This window comes from Panthera leo, chromosome E1 (genome assembly GCF_018350215.1).
Source record: "Panthera leo isolate Ple1 chromosome E1, P.leo_Ple1_pat1.1, whole genome shotgun sequence".
NCBI lineage: Eukaryota > Metazoa > Chordata > Mammalia > Carnivora > Felidae > Panthera > Panthera leo.
The window spans coordinates 27,044,103-27,064,492 of NC_056692.1; the positions used below are offsets into that span (position 1 = coordinate 27,044,103).

The 20,390-nt window shown below is 39.4% G+C and overlaps 1 protein-coding gene across 1 annotated transcript in view; it reads right to left on the reverse strand.

The window, feature by feature from the left end:
- CLTC (clathrin heavy chain) overlaps window positions 1–17,326 on the reverse strand; it is a 66,615-nt gene extending 49,289 nt beyond the window's left edge. Inside the window, exon 1 of the mRNA XM_042915709.1 lies at window positions 16,874–17,326. Within this exon, the coding sequence (XP_042771643.1) occupies window positions 16,874–16,915 (42 nt within the window). The 5' untranslated portion in view covers window positions 16,916–17,326. The remainder of the gene's footprint in view (window positions 1–16,873) is intronic.
- Between the last annotated feature and the right edge of the window lie 3,064 nt (window positions 17,327–20,390).

Below are 20,390 nucleotides of genomic sequence, written 5' to 3' on the forward strand. Positions count from 1 at the left end.
TGAAATTTTGAGGAATGACATATTTACATAGTTTCACGGTATTTCCTAAGACACTTGGGGAAAAGAGATTCAGAGTGAAGAAACCTGTCAGACACAACCTTCATCAAACAATCAAAGTTAATACCACCAGCAATGGGTCAAATCAACAGTATGTTTCCTGACATGATGAAGTACAAAGAAGACATTACTTCTGTGGTATTCTTGCTGAAAGTACATAACATGGACTAATCACAAGGACCCATTTTTGAGGAATCAAAATTGAGGAACATTAACAAAACAAGTGATGTATACTTTTTCAGAAATATCTATGTTTTAAAATACAGAGTTCCAGTCTGGCTCTGGGCTGACAACATAGAGCCTGCTTGGGATTCTCTCTTTCCTTCTCTGCCTACCACCTCCCACTAGTGTTCTCCCCCTGCCCCTCTCTCTTTCTCTCAAAAAAATGAACTTAAGAAAAATAAATAAGGGCGCCTGGATGGCTCAATTTGTTGAGTGTGCAACTCCTGATTTTCACTCAGGTCATGATCTCAAGGTTTGAGGAATACAGCCCTGTGTCAGGCTCTGCACCGACAGCACAAAACCTGCTCGGGATTCTCTCTCTCCCTTGCACTTTCTCTCAAAATAAATTAAAAATTTGTTTTCTTATTTTCTAAAGACGTATACTGAAGTATTTAGGAAAGGTCATGATGGCTTGAATCTCTTTAAAATGTTTAAAACAAAAGAAACACATATAGCAAAATATTAAAAATCTAGATGACTGGGTATATGGCTCTCCCCAGTTCTTATATGAAAGCTTCCTATTTTTTTCAAGTTTTTAAAAAGGGATTAATTTCTATTCTCTTACAAGGTTACAGAAATTGAAAATTAAATGTATAAGGATCAGACTTTTATTAGGCAATTTACCTGTAGGGCAGGAAGGAACAATACAACTTTCAAAAGGTAAAGATGAAAATCAAACCAAAGAATGATGTAATTCAAGTTAGTTATACTCTAAAGGAGTTGTCCAATCAGAACGAAGATTTGTCGCACTGTCCAAGACCGAAACGACTGGTCACGTGCAGCTATTCAATTTTAAGTATATAGAATTTAATATTCAGCTCTCCAGTCACACTACGCACATTTCGAGTACTCAACAGCTACATGTGACTACTATTGGAAGGCACAAAATATACATTTCCATCGTTGCACAGTCTAATGAAGGGCAATGTTTTCAGACGTTTTTCCTGAGAGTCCAACAAGGAGAAAAAGGATAACTTAAAATTAAACTCTGGCAAAATAGGAAGGACAATTGGTAAAGTTATACAAGAATTTCAAACAAGACAAAGAGACGGAGGAAAAAGTAGAACCTTCAAGTTTTAAAGTCCAGATAGCTTGCAGGAGGCTTGAGAGAAAAAAATCTGCAAAGTTCAACACTAGCAGAAGTGAGAACCCAAGGGAAGAACTCCTCAATCTAGGTGCTCTTTCCCCTCAAGAAATCACTACACTTTCAAACAGCAAAGGCCCAGGGTTACAAAGGATTAAGAATGTGCAGATATAATAAGATGTAATTTCTTCAAAAAACAGGAGAAGGGGCGCCTGGGTGGCTCAGTCAGTTAAGCGTCTGACTTCGGCTCAGGTCGTGATCTCACAGTCCGTGGGTTCGAGCCCCGCATCGGGCTCTGTGCTGACAGCTTAGAGCCTGGAGCCTGCTTCCGATTCTGTGTCTCCCTCTCTCTGACCCTCCCCTGTTCATGCTCTGTCTCTCTCTGTCTCAAAAATAAATAAATGTTAAAAAAAAAAAAAAAAAAAAAAACAGGAGAAAAGAGGGGCCTGTCTCTATGCTTGCTAAACTGCCACTGCCTCAATTTCTAAGATATTCATCAATATCATAAAGCTTTTGGAGAAAGATACACAACTGTATGATGAATCTCTAATTTAAAAAATAAGTGTGGAAAAGATTGTATTAAAATCAGAGATATGATAAAAAATTTTTTTATTTTTATTTATTTTGAGAAAGAGACAATATGGGCAGGCACAGAGAGTGAGGGAGAGCCAGAATCCCAGGCAGGCTCCCTGCAATCAGCACAAAGCCCAACACAGGGCTCGATCTCAAGAACCTTGAGATCATGACCTGAACCAAGAGCAAGAGTTGGGACGCTTAACCAACTGAGCCACCCAGGCACCCCTAAAAAAAAAAAATTTTTTTTTTGAACTTCAGCAGTATTAGATTCAGAAATCTATGTTGAAGACTCATCAGTTTTTAATGACTTAAAAGCTTTGTTTTTCCTGTCTTGATTCTGGAACTATACTTGATTTGACTGTAAACATGGCAACAGAAAAGAGAAAGTGTTCATTCATGCTTGAGCAAAGCATGCCTAGGTGCTACGTGGAGGGTTAAAGTGATTTAGCACACATCAAGCACTTAAAACAGTGCAAGGCCACATAAGCACTCCCTATTTCATGGATTTATTTTACAGTACCTACTCTGGGACTGTGACATCATGATATATACTTTTTCAAAACGGAATGGCTCTGATGTCATCCTACTAACATTACATAGTCAAACCTATGGTAGGCCAATTTGCTTTACTCAAAACACATTACTAAACACAGCTTAGAAAACCCTTTATATATATGGCAGGAATCAGGAACCCAGTGATGGTTAGTACCTTATTAGAATACATTAGTGATTAAACTGTGAAAATAGTGTTAAAAGGACTGAATAGACTATGGCTGTACGCAATCCAATAATATGCATTTATTATAAAAGGCAGAAAATGCTAGAAGACAATACAACCAGGTAAAACCATGCACTTTCTTTTCTTACGTTTATTTTTGAGAGAAAGAGAGAAGGAGAGAGTGCACACGGGAGCAAGCAAGGAGAGGCAGAGGGGGAGAGAATCCCAAGCAGGCTCTGCACTGACAGAGAGCCTGAGCAGAGAGCCTGACGTGGGGCTCAATCCCACGAACTGCAAGACCGTGACCTGAGCCAAAATCAAGAGTCAAATGCTTAACCAACTGAGCCACCCAGGCACCCCCATGCTATTCTTCAATGCCCAATTCTTGGACTAAAGAGGAAGACTCTGTTAGCACAGTCTCCATCACACAGCAACCAATCACAATTGTTTGTGCCTACAAACATCATATAATTAAAGGAATATTCATCTTGCTTTGAGCCTACTAATTTCAACCGACAGTTGTTACATTTGATCAATAGGAACATTCACTGCAAACAGCCTTCTTTATAAGCATACTCAGGGAGTTTGCTTCCTAATGACTGGTAAACTCAGAAGAGAACTCATTTACCAGCTGTATCAGCTGAAAATCAAAATACATTAAAACTTGTGTTTATGACAGCATTACTAAAAACATGTCTCATAATTAGTGCTTAGCTTTACACTTTCCAGATCCTTCCTCCTGGTTTCATCTGAAGAGTTACAACGGAAAGGAAGTACGTACAAGCTAGTATATTTCAGATGAGTCTATTTTGTAGGTACTCTATGTATTGTCCTATTTCAGTTACCTTTTCTGTAAATGAATTCTGTATCTTGATAAAGACTTACTAGTAGTAAGTGTTACCACTAGAGAGTTAAGAAGTCAACAATTTGAGAAAGACCTGCTGATACCTGGATATCACTCAATGCTGTTATTTTTTTCCAATGTAGTTACTTTGAAGTTAAGTGCCTGAAGATTTGGTTAACTTCCTATCCCAAGTATTCCACTCAGCATAATTTCCTTTAAAAACCCCTAAACATCCTCTACCTTCACTAATATCAATCACAGTGGAAAAAAAAAATGCTGACACCAGTCACTTCACTGAGCCCTTGAAACTAGCCACGAAACTAGCAGAATGTCAAATAAAAACTGCAGTTTGTCTTCTACAGGAAATGAAGACAAATGCTGAGAATGCAGCATTCCTTTAGTTCTTCCATCAACAGGATACTGGCCATTGTTTTGTGTACTCCACACATTTCAAGCAAGAAGTAAAAATGCTTTTAACTCTTGCTGACCCTTTGTTTCCACTCCATGTTAGCCTTTCAGGCAATCACAGTCTCTTAGGAGAATTTGACTCTGGTCACTCACTCCAAAATTAAGTACTATATTCAAGAAGGAACCACAGTTGGACTGTAAGACTATTAGTTTTGGTAAATTATCAGGAAACTCAAAAAGAATTTTTCCCACTTGTAGCCAACTACTGACTGGAAAATTTTAAAACCTTAAATTTGACTCACTCTTAAAAAACAGTCCAATAATTAGATGAAATTCTACACCTCGATTCTGATCAAACTACAGGGGAATATTGGGAAGTTTTTAAGTCTCAAATCTTGCAGATTCTCCAAGGTCATGTCCTTTTCTGCATAAATGTCATTCAGCTGGCACAGAACAAGTGAATGCTACCAAAATCATAACTCATTATAGGTATGTATGTTATGTGTGTTAGGGGAAGCAGGGGGGCCGGGGGGGGGGGGTCGTAGACTTTATCCAAACACTCTTTTCGAAGTACTAGAAATGAGGCTTACTTTGAGGGTCCAAGATTATAAAACTTAGAGCTGACCTAACCTAAAAATCTTCAAAGGATGATGTGAATGTCCCTAGGCAGACACCACAGGCTTGGTTTCCTGGTGTAAGTAACTGAAACATCTGGTCAGTTTCCTTACTATTAAAACTGTAAAGAAATTTCATTCTATGACACAACTTCTCAACAACTTCCCAAAATGTATTTTTAAGTGGGAACCCAGTGATTCAGCCCAACCCCGTTACTGCTGCACATATTCATGTCTTTTTCTACCTTATATCAACATATCTGCTAGGAAATTAGACATTATGTGGTTAGTGCTCATTTTCCTAGTTGGAGCAATCATTTAAAGCATGATCAGCACAGAGGGCTACAAGTTACAAGGCCAGAATCAATTTTTTACATGTGAATCACTGGAATATTTCCCTGTGAACCTAAATGCCAAAAATTCCAAGTTCAACAGAGTGAATGAATTAACACTCAGCATGGAGAGTTACAAGCTTTCTCAAAATCATTTAATATTAACAAATTCAGGGAGTCTGAAACATTAAAATAACTGACCAGGATTTATTTTCTAATACCTATTGAGCATCTATTATTTGGCAACTTAACATCAATTGAGTATTTTATAGCCTGCTATTTAAGTTATATGTGAAACTGCTTTTCTTTACTTTCTGTTAAGCTATAAATTTGTCATCACTACAAAGGTAACAAGGAAAGTATAACAGGTTTTAGGCTCAGAGTTTAGAGTATACAATTTGTATGTAGCTCATATATTCTAAAAAATGGAAAAAACCTTCCATCCCCAAACCCTATAGATATTGCTTCACTGTGGTCAGGGAAAGGGTACGCTATGGATGCTTATAGATTTTTTTTTTTTTTTTTTAATTCATGGTACTAAAGCTTCCCCAGGCCTGTCTCAAATGCTGAACGCTTTAAATCTTGTTTCTTCTGGGGCACCTGGGTGGCTCAGTCGGTTGAGCGGCCGACTTCGGCTCAGGTCACGATCTCACAGTCCGTGAGTTCGAGCCCCGCATCGGGCTCTGGGCTGATGGCTCAGAGCCTGGAGCCTGCTTCCGATTCTGTGTCTCCCTCTCTCTCTGCCCCTCCCCCGTTCATGCTCTGTCTCTCTCTGTCTCAAAAATAAATAAACGTTAAAAAAAAAAAAATTTTTAAATCTTGTTTCTTCTTTCATAGCAGTTAAATTTTCTTCCATTGTCTAAAAAGAGTTTCCATTCCAATTATTTTGGTTTCTATAACTCTTAGATTTGTAACCTATTCTGTCACACCTCCTGTTCTTTTAATTCTGGGATTTTCTCTAAATTTAAAATCTTCAAGTTAATCTTCCACATTGCTGATGTCCACAGGGGCAATTCTGCTCCTAACTCCTAACTGCTCCAGGATCAACTGTTTCTGTATATATTCTATTACTGCAGCTTTCTATTTGTATTGTATCAAGTTTCTTTACATGCCACAGATAATGCCAACAGTTCTCTGAAGTTTTCTTCCAGTTCCAATAGAAAAAAACTTTTAAAGATTTCCTCAGATCTCTTCCTAGTTCTAAAGTATTTTTTCCATAATCATACATTTTAATTAAAAGCTACTGTATGCCAGACACCACACTAATACAGACAATTCTACAGTAAATGAGCTATGGCCTCCTCTATTCAGTGCATAACAAGCACACAGTAATTACAACGGTGCAATTACAAGGGATGCATGCCTAGCCCAAATACACGTAGGGGAATACATGGTGTCTCAGAAGAAACTGAAATACCATCTAAAGAAGGACACACACTTAAAGAGAGGACAGAGGGGCGCCTGGGTGGCACGGTCGGTTGGGTGTCCAACTTCGGCTCAGGTCACGATCTCGCGGTCCATGAGTTCGAGCCCTGCGTCAGGCTCTGGGCTGATGGCTCAGAACCTGGAGCCTGCTTCCGATTCTGTGTCTGCCTCTCTCTCTGCCCCTCCCCCGTTCATGCTCTGTCTCTCTGTCTCAAAAATAAATAAATGTTAAAAAAAAAATTAAAAAAAAAAATAAAGAGAGGACAGAGCTACAAAACTTGGGAGAGAACAGATAGAACTAAAAATACCATTATGTACCCAAGTGGGGTATTTATTTTAGCAAGCAGACCATTCCCTAGACACTCAAAAAAGCTTTTGACTAGTATTAGAATGTAGAAAAACTAGAACTCTCATACATTGCTGGTGACGATGTAAAATGGTACACCTGCTATGAAAAAACAGTTGGGCAATACCTCAAAAAATTAAAACACAGTTCTAAACCATATGACCTGGCAATTTCACTCCTCAGTATATATCCAAAAGGACTGAAAATAGGTATTCAAACAAAAACTTTAATGTTCACAGCAGCACCATTCATAATAGCCAACAGGCGGAAAGAATCCAAAGGGGAAAGTGGGTGATGGGCATTGAGGAGGGCACCAGTCAGGATGAGCACTGGGTGTTGTATGGAAACCAATTTGACAATAAATTTCATATTAAAAAAAAAAAAAGAAAAAAATATTTAGTCATCTGAAAAAAAACAGAATCCAAATGTCCATCAACTACTGAAAGGACAAATAAAGTACAGTATATCTTCTACTCAATGGAGTATTGAGTAAAGGAATGAAGTATGGGATACACACTACAACATGGATGAACCTCAAACATTATGCTTAGTAAAAGTTAGACAAAAAAGGTCACATATTGTATGAGTCCACTGATAGGTAAATCTGTAGGGAGAGAAAGCACATTAGTGGTTGCAGGGGATGGGAGGGGGGTGGGAATGAGAGACTTCTTAATGAATTTGGGGTTTCCTTTTGGGGAGATGAAAAGGTTTTAGAAGTAGATACAGGTGTTGGTTGCACAATGTTGTCAATGTACCATTAAATTGTTCACTTTAAAATGATTAATTTTAGGTTGTATGAATTTTATCTCAATTTTAAAAGATCTTTGGCCCTATTAATATAAATTCTTAGGAATTAGATATGCTTAATACATACTTCAAGTAGTCATTTGACTTAGTTTATAAAGACATTTAAAATTATAAGATAATTTACAGGGGTGCCTGCCTGGCTCAGTCAATAGAGCATGACAGTCTTGATCTCAGCATTGTGAGTTCAAGCCCCATGATGGGGGCATGGAGCCTACTTAACAATAAATAAATAAAATTATAAAATAATTTACTTGGAAATGGTTTTCTACTCTTCACATTTCAGAAACCATGTTAACTCTTCATATGCACTTTTTTACACCAGTGTTTCCATAAACACTGGAAAATCCTCTCCATTCCGTTAAAGTGCTTTTAAAAAAAAAAAAAAAAAAAAAAAAAAATCCAGGGGCCCCGGGTAGCTCAGTTGGTTAAGCATCTGACTTCAGCTCAGATCATGATCTCGCAGTTTGTGGGTTCAAGCCCCATCCCATGTTGGGCTCTGTGCTGACAGCTCAGAGCCTGGAGGCTGTTTTGGATTCTGTGTCTCCCTCTCAAAATAAATAAGCATTAAAAAGAAAACAAAATTTAAATCCATTATGGTACAATCATGGGAATTTTAGAACATACCTAAAATTCCATCTGCATATTAGGAGAGTTGTTTTTTTCACTTGTTTCTGGATTATGATCTCCAGAAATATACCCCTAATAGATTGAGTTTTTGAGGGATACTTAAAATGTTTCTTACCCCATCCAACAGTTATAACTGTGAGGCCAGAGAACAATAATTATTAGATATGTTACATTTACCTCTTACCAATCCAGATGGATTTCAAGCCTATGATAGCCTTCAATGAACATGTTGCAGTATTCGAAATAGAAGTTAACTGTGAGAGGACTCAATAAATGTGGAGACTTGGTAAGGCTTTTAATATAAGGGAACTCCTTCCTGAAGAATATTTTATAGTAAAAAAGAAAATCACCTTAGATTTACCTAGTTCAAAAGGGAGAAATATACAGTACCAAAGAGAGTGGAGAAAGACAAGAATTTTGTAAACCATGTTCTCCCTATGGGTTTTTTCCCTAATTATTCATCCTCAATGAATTATCCAAAGTCACCTGTTCATCAAGTTGAGTATACATGGTTAATCTTTGGCTTCACTGTGTCCACTATGGTGGTTTTTAAGTCCTTTTTCTCAGCTAGTCAGAAACAGATGAAAGCAACTCTCCCAAATCCCATTTTCATCTACTCTGATTCTCAGTCAATAGATGGGAGTCATCAAATGGAGGAAGCCTAGAGCCTGGAGGAAGAACACAATCCTGCCAAAACCCTATCTTCTCCTATGGGATTCATTTTAGCCTGTCCTCTAAAACTGTAAAATGAATTTGTTTAAAGCATTACGTGTGTGTGTGTGTGTGTGTGTGTGTGTGTGTGTGTACACACACACACACACACACAACTCAAGGTCATCAGAAACTGCAATCCCTAGGATCCCCAGTGTGCATCACTATTAGAGTTCTTCCCTTCCCTACTCCAGAAATGGACTGGATGTGGAAAATAAAAGGAAAGGGCCACCTGGGTGGCTCAGTCAGTTAAGTGTCAAACTCTTGACTTCAGCTCAGGTCATAAATCTTGCAGTTCCTAAGATAGAGCCCTATGCCGGGATTCTCTTGGGATTCTCTCTCCCCTGCCTCTCCCCAACTTGTGTTCTCTCTTTCTCAAAATAAACAAACACTAAAAAAAGAAAAAGAAAATAAAAGGAAAGAATCTGGTGTAACTCCAAGATCTTGGCTTCACTAACTGGGTACATGGTAGTTTTTTTTCCCTTTTGCATGGCATATATATTCTATTCTACTGGATAAAGGGAGACTCCGCTCTGGCACAGGGCTAAGAAAGAATACTTGAGTGTCTGTATAAGCTAAGTATTATGATATAAACACAAAAACACACCCCAGTATAACTTTCCAATTGCCAAAAAGTATTATTTTAACTTAATGAGGAAGTTCAGAAAAGAAAAAGATCTCAAACATCTGAGACATTTTCTACAATAGAACACATGAGAATTTAAATTTTTTAATGTGGCAAAATGATTTCAATGCACTCAATTCCTATTATTTCAGAAATAAGCTTTAAAATCTGCTTTACTTCAGAACTTAAAAGTCCTATTTACCCAATGAGTCAGAACAGGAAGTACTAATATAACTTACTGGTAGTTCTACCTCCAAAGCAAAACCCTACAAGCCTGTAACCATTTCTCCCCTCTATGGTTATGCTATTCACACTGAGCAAGCATGTTCAACTCCCACTTTCCTCCTCACCCCCACCTCAAGTGCCACTTTTCCTAGAGTTCAAGTTTTACATTACAAAACATTTACATTTACAAAAACATAAATAATACAGTAAAATAGAAGTTTTCTGCTTTCATAAGTGGCTTTAAACTAAAACATATTCACTCTTGTCATTAAGAAAAACTCTCTTATAGACATGTTTGAGAAGTTCAGCTTTGAGAGGGATAAAGATAATCCTCGTTACCAGTTAACCTGATCCCAATCATTCTGCACAATTTTCTAGTGGGAACTTGAATAAAGCCCTTTAAAAACATCATCTAAATAGCCACTTAAAGCATAGAAAGTCAAATGTTAGCTCACTGGCCCCTACTTTTCTCATAATATAAAAACTATTGGGGTGCCTGGATGGTTCAGTCAGTTGGGCATCCAACTCTTGATTTCAGCTCAGGTCATGGTCTCACAACTCGTGGGTTCAGGCCTGCATCAGGCTCCGCACTAATAGTTCGGAGCCTGCTTAGGATTCTCTCTCTCTCTCCCTCTCTGCCCCTCTCCTGCTACTGAGCATGCAAGCATGTGCTCTCACGCTCTCTCAAAATAAAATAAAACTTAAAAAAAAAGAACTACTGACCTAAAAACAAATCACTGGCAGAATGTGTACATCAAAGGACACCACAACATAGATGCAAACAAACTGCTATATTTTGCAGTTCAAATTATATAGACCATTCATCAACATGCCACACTGCAGAAAGACCAAGTAATAAAGTCTGGCCATCCACTCATTAGCTGTCTGACTCTACAGATTAACTGCCATGAACTTCAGTTTCCTCAAGTGCAAAATAAGGCTAACCCTACCTATCTGATGGGATTTTCTTGCTAATTAAATAAGATCATGAACATACAATATTTAGCAGTGTCCTCAGTACACAGGTATTCAAATAACTCTAATGGTCAATTAATTTTGATCTTGTAGATGTCAGGACAATTGAGTTTGTTTTGTTTGTTTTATTTTAGAGAGAAAGTACAAATGGGGGAGAGGAGCAGAAGGAGAGAATCCCAAGTAGGCTCCACACTCAGAGTGAAGCCCAACATGGGGCTTGATACCACAACCCCAGAATCATAACTTGAGTGGAAATCAAGAGTTGAACGCCCAACCAACTGAGCCACCCAGGTGCCCCAAGATTTGGTGAATAGTTAGGGCAAATTTAAGTTAGGGCAAAATAGAGGCATATGGGTGCCTAAGTCAGTAAGAGTCCAACTTCAGCTCAGGTCATGATCTCAGGGTATGTGAGTTCGAGCTCCACATCAGGCTGTCCGTTGTCAGTGCGGAGCCTGCCCCTACCCCTACCCCACGTGTGTGTGTGTGTGTGCTTGCTCTCTCAAAACTAAACACTTTTTTTTTTTAAAGTTAGGGGAAAATAAATTATATCTTTCATAACACACACAAAAAAGGAAACACAAAATCCAAGTCTGACAGCTGGGTTTTGCATAATGCATTCAGATCCAAGCCTCCTGCCATCCCTTTGGGTTAAGAGCATTAGCCACAGGCACTTGGCCAAGAAGGGGGAAAAAACATCTAGAGCTGACTTTGTGAAGTAGCTTCATCACGACATATATGCAAATAAATTTAGAGAAATAACCTCATTCTAATATAAAGCACTGAAATATCAGTTATGAACTCATTTCCCATCTAAGTGAGAACATTCATTTCAACATAGAAGGACATATATAACACCAGCGAAGGTCTGATTGGCATTCCACGCAGGTATTTTATCAGATATGATGATCAGGTTTGTCAAATGTATCTGACCAAGGAACACTAATTAAAAATGTACCAATGGGGGCGCCTGGGTGGCTCAGTCGGTTGGGCGGCCAACTTCAGCTCAGGTCACGATCTCGCGGTCTGTGAGTTCGAGCCCCGCGTCGGGCTCTGGGCTGATGGCTCAGAGCCTGGAGCCCGCTTTCGATTCTGTGTCTCCCGCTCTCTCTGACCCTCCCCCGTTCATGCTCTGTCTCTCTCTGTCTCAAAAATAAATAAACGTTAAAAAAAAAAATTAAAAAAAAAAAAAAAACAAATGTACCAATGGCATACAGTGAGAGCTCATGGAATATAATAAAAAAATTAAAAATTTTCTTTCTTTTGGGCACATGTCAGAAAGGGAGCACTTTTGTATCATACAAATATTTCTATTAAGTCCTGCACAGCATCAGACATTATATAACGTGTTGCAATTATGTGTGGACAGCCTTTGCCAGTTAACCAACGCAAGCTATAGTCAGTATTGTTCATCACTTTGTCCCTAGTCTAACACAGTTGCTGACAAGTACTCAAATCTTAGGTAATTATCAAACATTTATAAACCATAAAAATCTAGGTCTGCAAATAAAATATTGTATCACTGGTGGTGAGCTACATGAATAAAATGTACTGGACAAAAGTTTTATACTCCACAATTCATGTTCCTAAACTGCTACATCAAGTACTTTCACATACATGACCTCAGATCTTTACAGTAACTTTGTGAAGCAGCAGGCCTATTTTACTGAGAAACAGAAAAGGTTAGTTTTGGGTTTTTTTTAATGTTTATTTATTTTTGAGGGAGAGTGTGAGACAGAGCACGAGCAGGGGAGGGGCAGAGAGAGAGGGAGACCCAGAGCCCGACGCAGGGCTCAAATCCACAGACTACAAGATCATGACCTGAGCCAGTCAGACGCTTAACCGACTGAGCCACCCAGGCACCCCCAGAAGAGGTTAGTCTTAACCCATGTTCTCCAATACTATAGCCACATTTCACAAACCACATGTGATCTGAGCACCTGGAATGTGGTTGCTGTGACTGAATTTATTTTAAAATTTAATTAAAACTAAATAGTAACTGATAATTGATTCAATTATGGAAAACTTATGTTTGGAATAACCTAGATAAGCAAATCTGCTTTTTCAATGGTAAATATCATGAAATCTAAATACAGAACAAATATTTCCAATGAAAAGAGGGTCTGAAAGGAGATGTGCTTTTAACTGTAAAATACAAATCAGATTTTGAAAAATCACTACCCCAAAAAAGGAATGTAAAATATCTCATTTGAAAATTTTATACTCCTTATGTGTTGAAATTTTAACATTCTGGATCAAATTAGAACATCCTCAGAGCAAAGTCCAACAGGAAAAAAGCGAAGTAGGATACTGTATAACTTCTCTTAAGGCCAATCATTCTATTTCTTTGAAATATTTTGTGTCCAAAGATCCAAGTTCAAATCCCATTCTGATACTGTGTTCCCTTGGACAGAGTCTCACTTTAAGTGTTTAAGGATGTCTGGGGGGATTAAATGAAGACTGAAAGCACCCAGCCACATATATTCATAGGGCAAAACAGGCTCTCACAAGAAGTCTACTGTTCCCTTCATTCACTAGTCACTGTTCATCACCACCACTTCCCAAAAGAGACAGTATTCAACTAACACTTTTTTTTTTCCCAACAACTTTCAAATAATGAATGTTTTAATTTTGGTTAATAAAATGTTCTAAACATACAAATATGGGTGATCAGATAAACCTTCACTCTTACCAAGCCTATAAATGTACAGTCCAATGTAGTAGACAATAGGCTGATGTGGTCATCTACATTTAAACTAATTAAAAAGAAATAAAAGTAAAAACTTAGTTCTTCAGTGACACAAACCATATCTCAGCATCCTTATGTAGCTAGTATATATTCTTTTATTTCTTTTATTTCTTTTTGTTAAATATTTATTTATTTGGGGGAGAGTACAAGCAGGGAAGGGGCAGAGAGAGCGAGACAGAGGACCTGAAGCAGGCTCGGCGCTGACAGGCTGACAGCAGTGAGCCTGATGTGGGGCTCAAACTAACAGTGAGATCATGACCTGAGCCGAAGTCAGATGCTCAACTGACTGAGCCACTCAAGTGTCCCACTAGTATATATCTTCATCATGGAAGGAAGTTCTTTTGGACAGTAGCTCTCAAAAAGAAAAATCACATCAGTAACGGTGACAGGAAAAAACATACTGTTAAATATAATTCAAATATCACAGGTTAAGGTTTCTAAAATCACGTATTTCACTATACACTAGCACGAAAACGACCATTGTTCTATATACACACAGTTCCACGTCTTACATTATCTCCTAAACAGAATGCAAGCATATTCACCACAATTAGCCACACCCCTTTAAGTAAATAGACCATTAGGAAAATTCTGAAAAACATGATACATCTTAAACTTGAAAGCTATTCCCAAGGTAAACTGCGGCAGAATTCCAGGCAGTATGCCTCTTCCAAGCAGTATAGTTAAGCACATACAATATCACAATAATAGTGGGCACTGCTCTCTCTTTGCAAATCAAAACAGCCATAGCAAGAACTCCTACCATTCAATTCACAACACATTCCAGGCCTGCATTTATGGATCAAAGAGGAAAAAAAAATGGGTGGGGAGATTTTTAATTGCAGAACTCAAGAACCTGGGTATACAGTAGAATGTGCCAATCAGCATAAAGATACTTAATGTGCCAAGAACTGAGAATTGCAGGCAACATTTTACGTATAGTCTAGGATGTTTTTTACAATCTGCAACTCTAGCAATATCTTGCCCAAATAGGCACTCATCTGTTGACTATCAGCCTAGCAATCCTAAAAAAAAAAACCCACACACACACACAAAACCTTCATAACTTAAAATACTTAACATTCATTTCATATAGTTCCAAGGCTTGATGACAGATCCTTCAGTTGGCCAGAACAGTTAAAAATAAATTCACTTACAGTTCACCTTTGGAAATTTTCACAAAAACTAACTCTACAGTCAAGTTCCTCAATTCTTGTTCCCAATTTTTATCCTAAGTGTTTCAGAAAATTTTCTGCTACTTAGCAAACTGGCAGAACTCAGGCCAAAGACCTGAGGTGCCTATTAAAATAATACTTATTAATTTTTTAAAAAAGAGAAAGGATAAAAATGAGAAGTTAGGAGATACTCTGTAAGAAGTTGGTGACTGGGGCCCTTTGCACCATTAACCATTATTAACTGGAAGTTCACAGACCCACTAGCAAGCTTAACTTTAGGCATGGCATATTACTACAAAAAAATGACTGAATTCTCCAAATACATTTGCAAAGCTGCTTTATACTCAAATCTTCAAATTATTTCAAAAGGAAATGGTTTCACTTGAATATACGGAGAAACTCAGAAATCAGACCCATATTAAATGTCTTCAATTAGTGACAAGGTTAGATTCCAATCTCTGGGATTATTTAACAATTCTCATCTCGTCTTTAATCGAAATGAAAAGCTACTGCTCAAATCACCGCTAGTTAAGAAATAGGGTTTACTAATGGGACATACCTCTGCCTTGTAAACACCAACAGTACCTGTTTCTGTCTATAATTTACAAACATTTATCTACAGAAAGATTATATTTCAGCAACACTCTAGTGTGAGAATGAGCCTGTGTTTTCCCCTCACACCTAAAAATATTATTTTCCCAACTCTTTACATTCATTTACACCCCACTTTAACAGAAAGAACACAGCAATTAAAACTTGGAGCAAAAACAAGAACTTCTCTGTGTCCACTGTCACTTAACATTTTTTAACCTTTTGTAAAAGTGTTCCATTACTTCAAATGAGTTATCTGAAAAGCACAGATGACTAAAGGTGTGTAACTTATTTTTTAGATTTATTCATTACAATTCAAAACTTAAAGGAAAAAAATTTCTTGCTGATGCAAAGATTAATACCTGTAAAGAAATAATGAAGTTATGTTACTGATAGCCTAAATAGTCATCCTTTTTATTAACAAGAATCCTTTATGTATACCGACTAGAGAAACTAAATAAAATAGCTTTCAACGGTAAGGTGTCCAATAGGCCACTAACATTAATGTCATGTCAAACCACGGCATCTTTTATCATTATGAATTCAGGCCTTCAGAAGATGAGCTGAGGCAGGCCTCTTTAAGGGGGTATTTGGGAAGAAAACAAAATACATGAATAAATTACTGCAGCCAGAGTAAAACCAGGATTGGTGAACTAAGAAAATCAGAAGCTCAAAAACGGCTTAATTCAGTCAAGCCCTCCAATGATCATCTATCTGCCTGGGCCCGCCACGGGCAAACTGCCAGATAAGACAGTATGTTGCATAGGAAAATGCACCACGGGGAAGAACTCTAGAACCTACTAAAAGTAAGCCAATTGCAGACCAAACAACCTTGCATATCTCAGAACAGGTGTGCTCTATCTCCAGGACTCTTATTTCATTCCATGCAATCCTGAAGGAAGTACGTGCCAAGCCCACAACTACCTGCTATACGCCAGCAGACCCCAAGATAACCTATGGATAACTTTCCCACCTCTTAAAACGAAAGAGGGGATAAAAGCTGCATCATCCCCAGAGAAATCAAGAAAGGAAAAAAAGACGAGTACCCCTAGGGACCTTGACCCCACGCACTCTGAGACTGACACCGCCCTGAGAAATACGTTCCCCCATTTACCCTCCTCCAGGTTCCTTCAGTGACCTTCTGTTCCTACTGCCTCAGGGAAGGCTTGAGGCAAGTCACTGCCGTTCCACCCACCCCCAGGGGAAGGTGCCTTTCCCAGTTGAGAGCCGCAGAGGGAGGAAGAAAAAAGGTTGCTCCTCCCCAGCCCACCCGCCCCACAACTGCCGAATACAGACACGATGGGGAAAGGGAAGAGAAGAGCAATCGGAGATGACAGCTCTGCACTGGCCTAGGGACTGAAAATCCTTGCTGTGGAAGAAACGCGGGAGAATCCTTCCCACCCCCCACCCCCACCCCACCCCCCGCCAAGCAACCCAAATGAATGAACTGAATAAAACGGCGAGGGGGGGGGGGAAGGGGGTTAGAATGCGCAGTTTTTACCACCCAGGAAGCGAAAATAGAGGCCCTCGAACCCAGGCCTGGCCTCGCTGCCTTTTGCACCCCGACTCTCGTCCTTTCTATCCAAGTCCCACACCATTAACCCTTAGGCTTTCCAAGATAGCGCCCCTATCCTCCATCTACCCCAATACCCCAAGCACCGATACCCACCCCGCTCCGATCCTGCTTTTTGCTTGGGCCCAGACTTTAGCCTCTTCCTTCTTACTACCCTTTCCACAGCCCTCATAGGCCCGAACCCAGCCGCACCTGGAGATGCTCCTGAAAACGAATTGGCAGAATCTGGGCCATGGCGCTGTCGGGGTGTATGGTCTCCTCCTGTCACTGGGGCTGCGGGGCAGTGGCTGCCCAGGCTCTCCAAGGGAGAGGAGGAGAAGGGGGAGGGGGAAGGCTGGACTCAGCAGGATACTCTCCGGGGACGCAGGAAACTGGCAGGCAGACGAAAGAGCTCGGGTCGGGGGCGGAGGCTCCAGGGTCCGGGAGAGCCGCAATGGCGGAACCGGGCGCAGCGCAGACTCCGGAAACGGCTGAGCCCTGCGGAGGGATCCCGACGACAGAACTCCGCCCAAGTCACCTCACCCCCTCCGCCTTATGTACCCCTCCACGGAGTGCCGCTGTGCAGTGAGGCGCAGGAATTCGGGGCGCAGTGCGCCGAGGAGCTCTCGCTTACTGCTGCGCCACGAGGGTAAATTAGAGGTATCGGAGGGACTACTTTTTTAGACTCATCACTTTCCCCAGCCTCCTTCTTTTCCTCCCCCCCCTTTTTTTGCATTTTGCCACATCATGCGACTTGCAGTGACCGACGTCATTTCCGTGGGCGCTTAGGTCCCACCCACGTACTTCCGGGTGCACGTGATGCTGGTCAGGAAGGGTCGGCTAATAGCTGCCAGAGTACGGAGCGAGTTCTATGGAAGTGCAGTGTCTCCTGAGAATAGGGTGGCTGTTGGGCCGCTGTGAGGAATGGCGGTGTTACTCCCTTTCCTTCTGGGCCCTGCCTATTTAAATTGATTCCCATACGAAGAGGACGTGGCGTGGGCAGATGGGCTCAGCCTCCCGCCCTCTCCGTGACTCAGGGAAACGGCCTCCTTGCAAGAGCGCTGTCTTGGCAGCCGCCTGCAGCACTCCTCCCCCGCCTACTTTCAAACCGTGGGTGGTTTCTTACATCTCAGGGAGTGGGAATGAAACGGGGTTTAAGATACTCCCTGCCCTTATGCACACCGTCCTGACGCTTGGAGAAGCTGACGCTTGGATTCTAACTAGAATTAGCAATCTCTTTGTACGTTACCTAAATAGTTGGCCCAAAGGACAGTGAAAGCCATTTATGAGGTGTCTGAAGCTGGCCTGATAGCTTTTATTTCTGCGGACATTTTGGCGGACGTGTATGTGACATGAGTCAAGCTTGGTATAAAGAATTAAGAGTATCATATATGTGCTACAGAATTGGACCAAAATTGTGATAGGATTTTTTAGCCACATCAAATGAGTCTGAAAGATTTCGATAATTAGTTTAAGGGAGAAGTTTGACACCTTTAAGGGTCTACGGTGTGACTAACATACATTCTTCGAAAAAGGGTTTAGCTATTAAGCGGTGTATTTCAGTGGGACCACCTTAACATTGCCCATTAATGAGCAGCGTTTGGGAATGTAAGCGCTTCAAAGCTGGCTGGCACATCTTGTCTTCTAACAGCATTAATATAACTATGGTATTCATTATCAATTAATAACCTTCCCAGGAGTTTATTGCTAAGGTATAAGCTGTAATATTTCATTAATGGCACAAATGCAATAAAGGATACAAGAATTTAGTTCTGTACCTTTCATCTTTATAGGAGATGTGATTATTTTTCCAGAAAGATCTTGAGGAAAAACAAGTACATAGTAATTCTTTTTACTGGCCTTTTCAGTTAAACATAAAACCCTATTAGGTATACAATAATTCTCTGTGTTAAGCAGTTTGGCTTAGAGAAGTTTGCTTAATCATTTAAATTGCTTTTAATGTTTTTCCCAAAATATATCTCACCTACTTAGGATGAGAGAAGAATCTTTGGCAGTTAGGAGACAGAGACTGTTTTGCATTGCAAAGAAAAGGGTTGCCACCATAAGAGTGAATATTTATGCTAGGCAAAATGTTTGAAGATGTTCTGTATTCTGCAACCTTTCTAATTCCGGTTTAATAGTAGTTGCTTTCAATCCTTTTTGGAAGTAGACAAATTCTAAATTAAAAATCTAAAGGAGTTATTGTTTTATTACAGTAAAAGCAATAGCTCAATCGGATTACATTTCTAATCTCAGAATCTGAGGTACAAGAGCTATATCATGAATGGGCCACCAAAATTTTCTTTAAGTTGTTAATAACTGTCTTGTATTTTCATGCAGACCTGTAATTTCAAGCATTGTACATTTAGAATTCCCAAAGCAATTGATTTTAGCTTGGATATTTGAATGTATGCAGTATCTTAACCAAAAGTGCACTGACGTTATGTTAATGACTGCTGTGTCATCAGACATAGAAATGTAAAAATGCATTGTTTTCAGAAGTCATTTAGGGAGAAGAAAAACAGATTATAATTTACCAGTTCGTTTTGAACACTGCATCCTTCAAATCAATAAATCCAAAATGTTTCAAGAGGAAAAAAGGGTCCAGATGATAAACATTAAAACCCAAACCTGTACATTTTAAAGAGCAATAATTTTGGTTGAGGTAATAAAGAGAGCTTTTTACAGTAGTAAGTTGTTCCTGCTAATGGTGTAAAGGCGGAAAGAAAGGTTATCCTTGGTTAGAAGTCCCAAAGGCAGAGTCACTGTTAGCAGTTACCTGAGCAGTAACCAAATGGCTTTGTTTTCAGATGCTACCTTAAGTTAGAGAAGATGGATAACCTAATAAATCAGAAAACAAATGCTAAGTTTGGGAGGAGTTTTTTCTAACTATGACAAAGTCTTAACACGTATACTGTATTAATGTGTTATCATCCTGGCTTTTAGTTTCATAAAATGTTTTAGTAAGTAGCCATATTAATAAAAATAAATGGTCAAGTTCTTCCAATTTGAAGCTATTTTTATCAGTATATTCAATAGTAGGTCCTCGCTCTGAGTCACAGCAAGCACGATTAGCAAAAACTGCATTGTTCATATGCTATTTTGAGGAGTGTACATTTCTCAAAACCTATACAAGAAACCTTTACTGTACCCCTAATTTTATATTTTGTGCCAGGAAATATATTTTATGTGTGTGTGTGTGTGTGTGTGTGTGTGTGTGTGTGTGTGTGTGTGCAAAACATCTAGTGAGTATGATACCTCAGAAAAAAATTCATTTGATTGCTCTGTAGGTGCTTATCTTCAAGCAGCCCCCAAATTAAGGCCACTACCTTTTAACTTGACCTTTTAAAAATAGCATGAGCTAGCTGCATTGCAAAAGCCACAAAGTAAAGACATTTCTCAAACATTAAGAGATTTTTTTTGCTTTTTATTTTTTGCTTTTTACAGAGAGAGCATGAGCAGGGAAGAGAGGCAGAGGGAGAGAAAGCGAGAAAGAGAAGCCCAAGCAGGCTCCATACTCAGCACAGAGCCCAAGGTGAGGCTTAATCCCACAGTGGACCCTGGGATCATGAGCCAAGCCTAAATCAAATCCAGAGTTGGACACTCAACCAAGCTACCCAGGTGCCCTTAAGAGATTAAATTTAAAGCAAAACTTAAAATTTTTTTAATGTTTATTTATTTTTTAACATTTTTTTAAATGTTTATTTTTGAGACAGAGAGAGACAGAGCA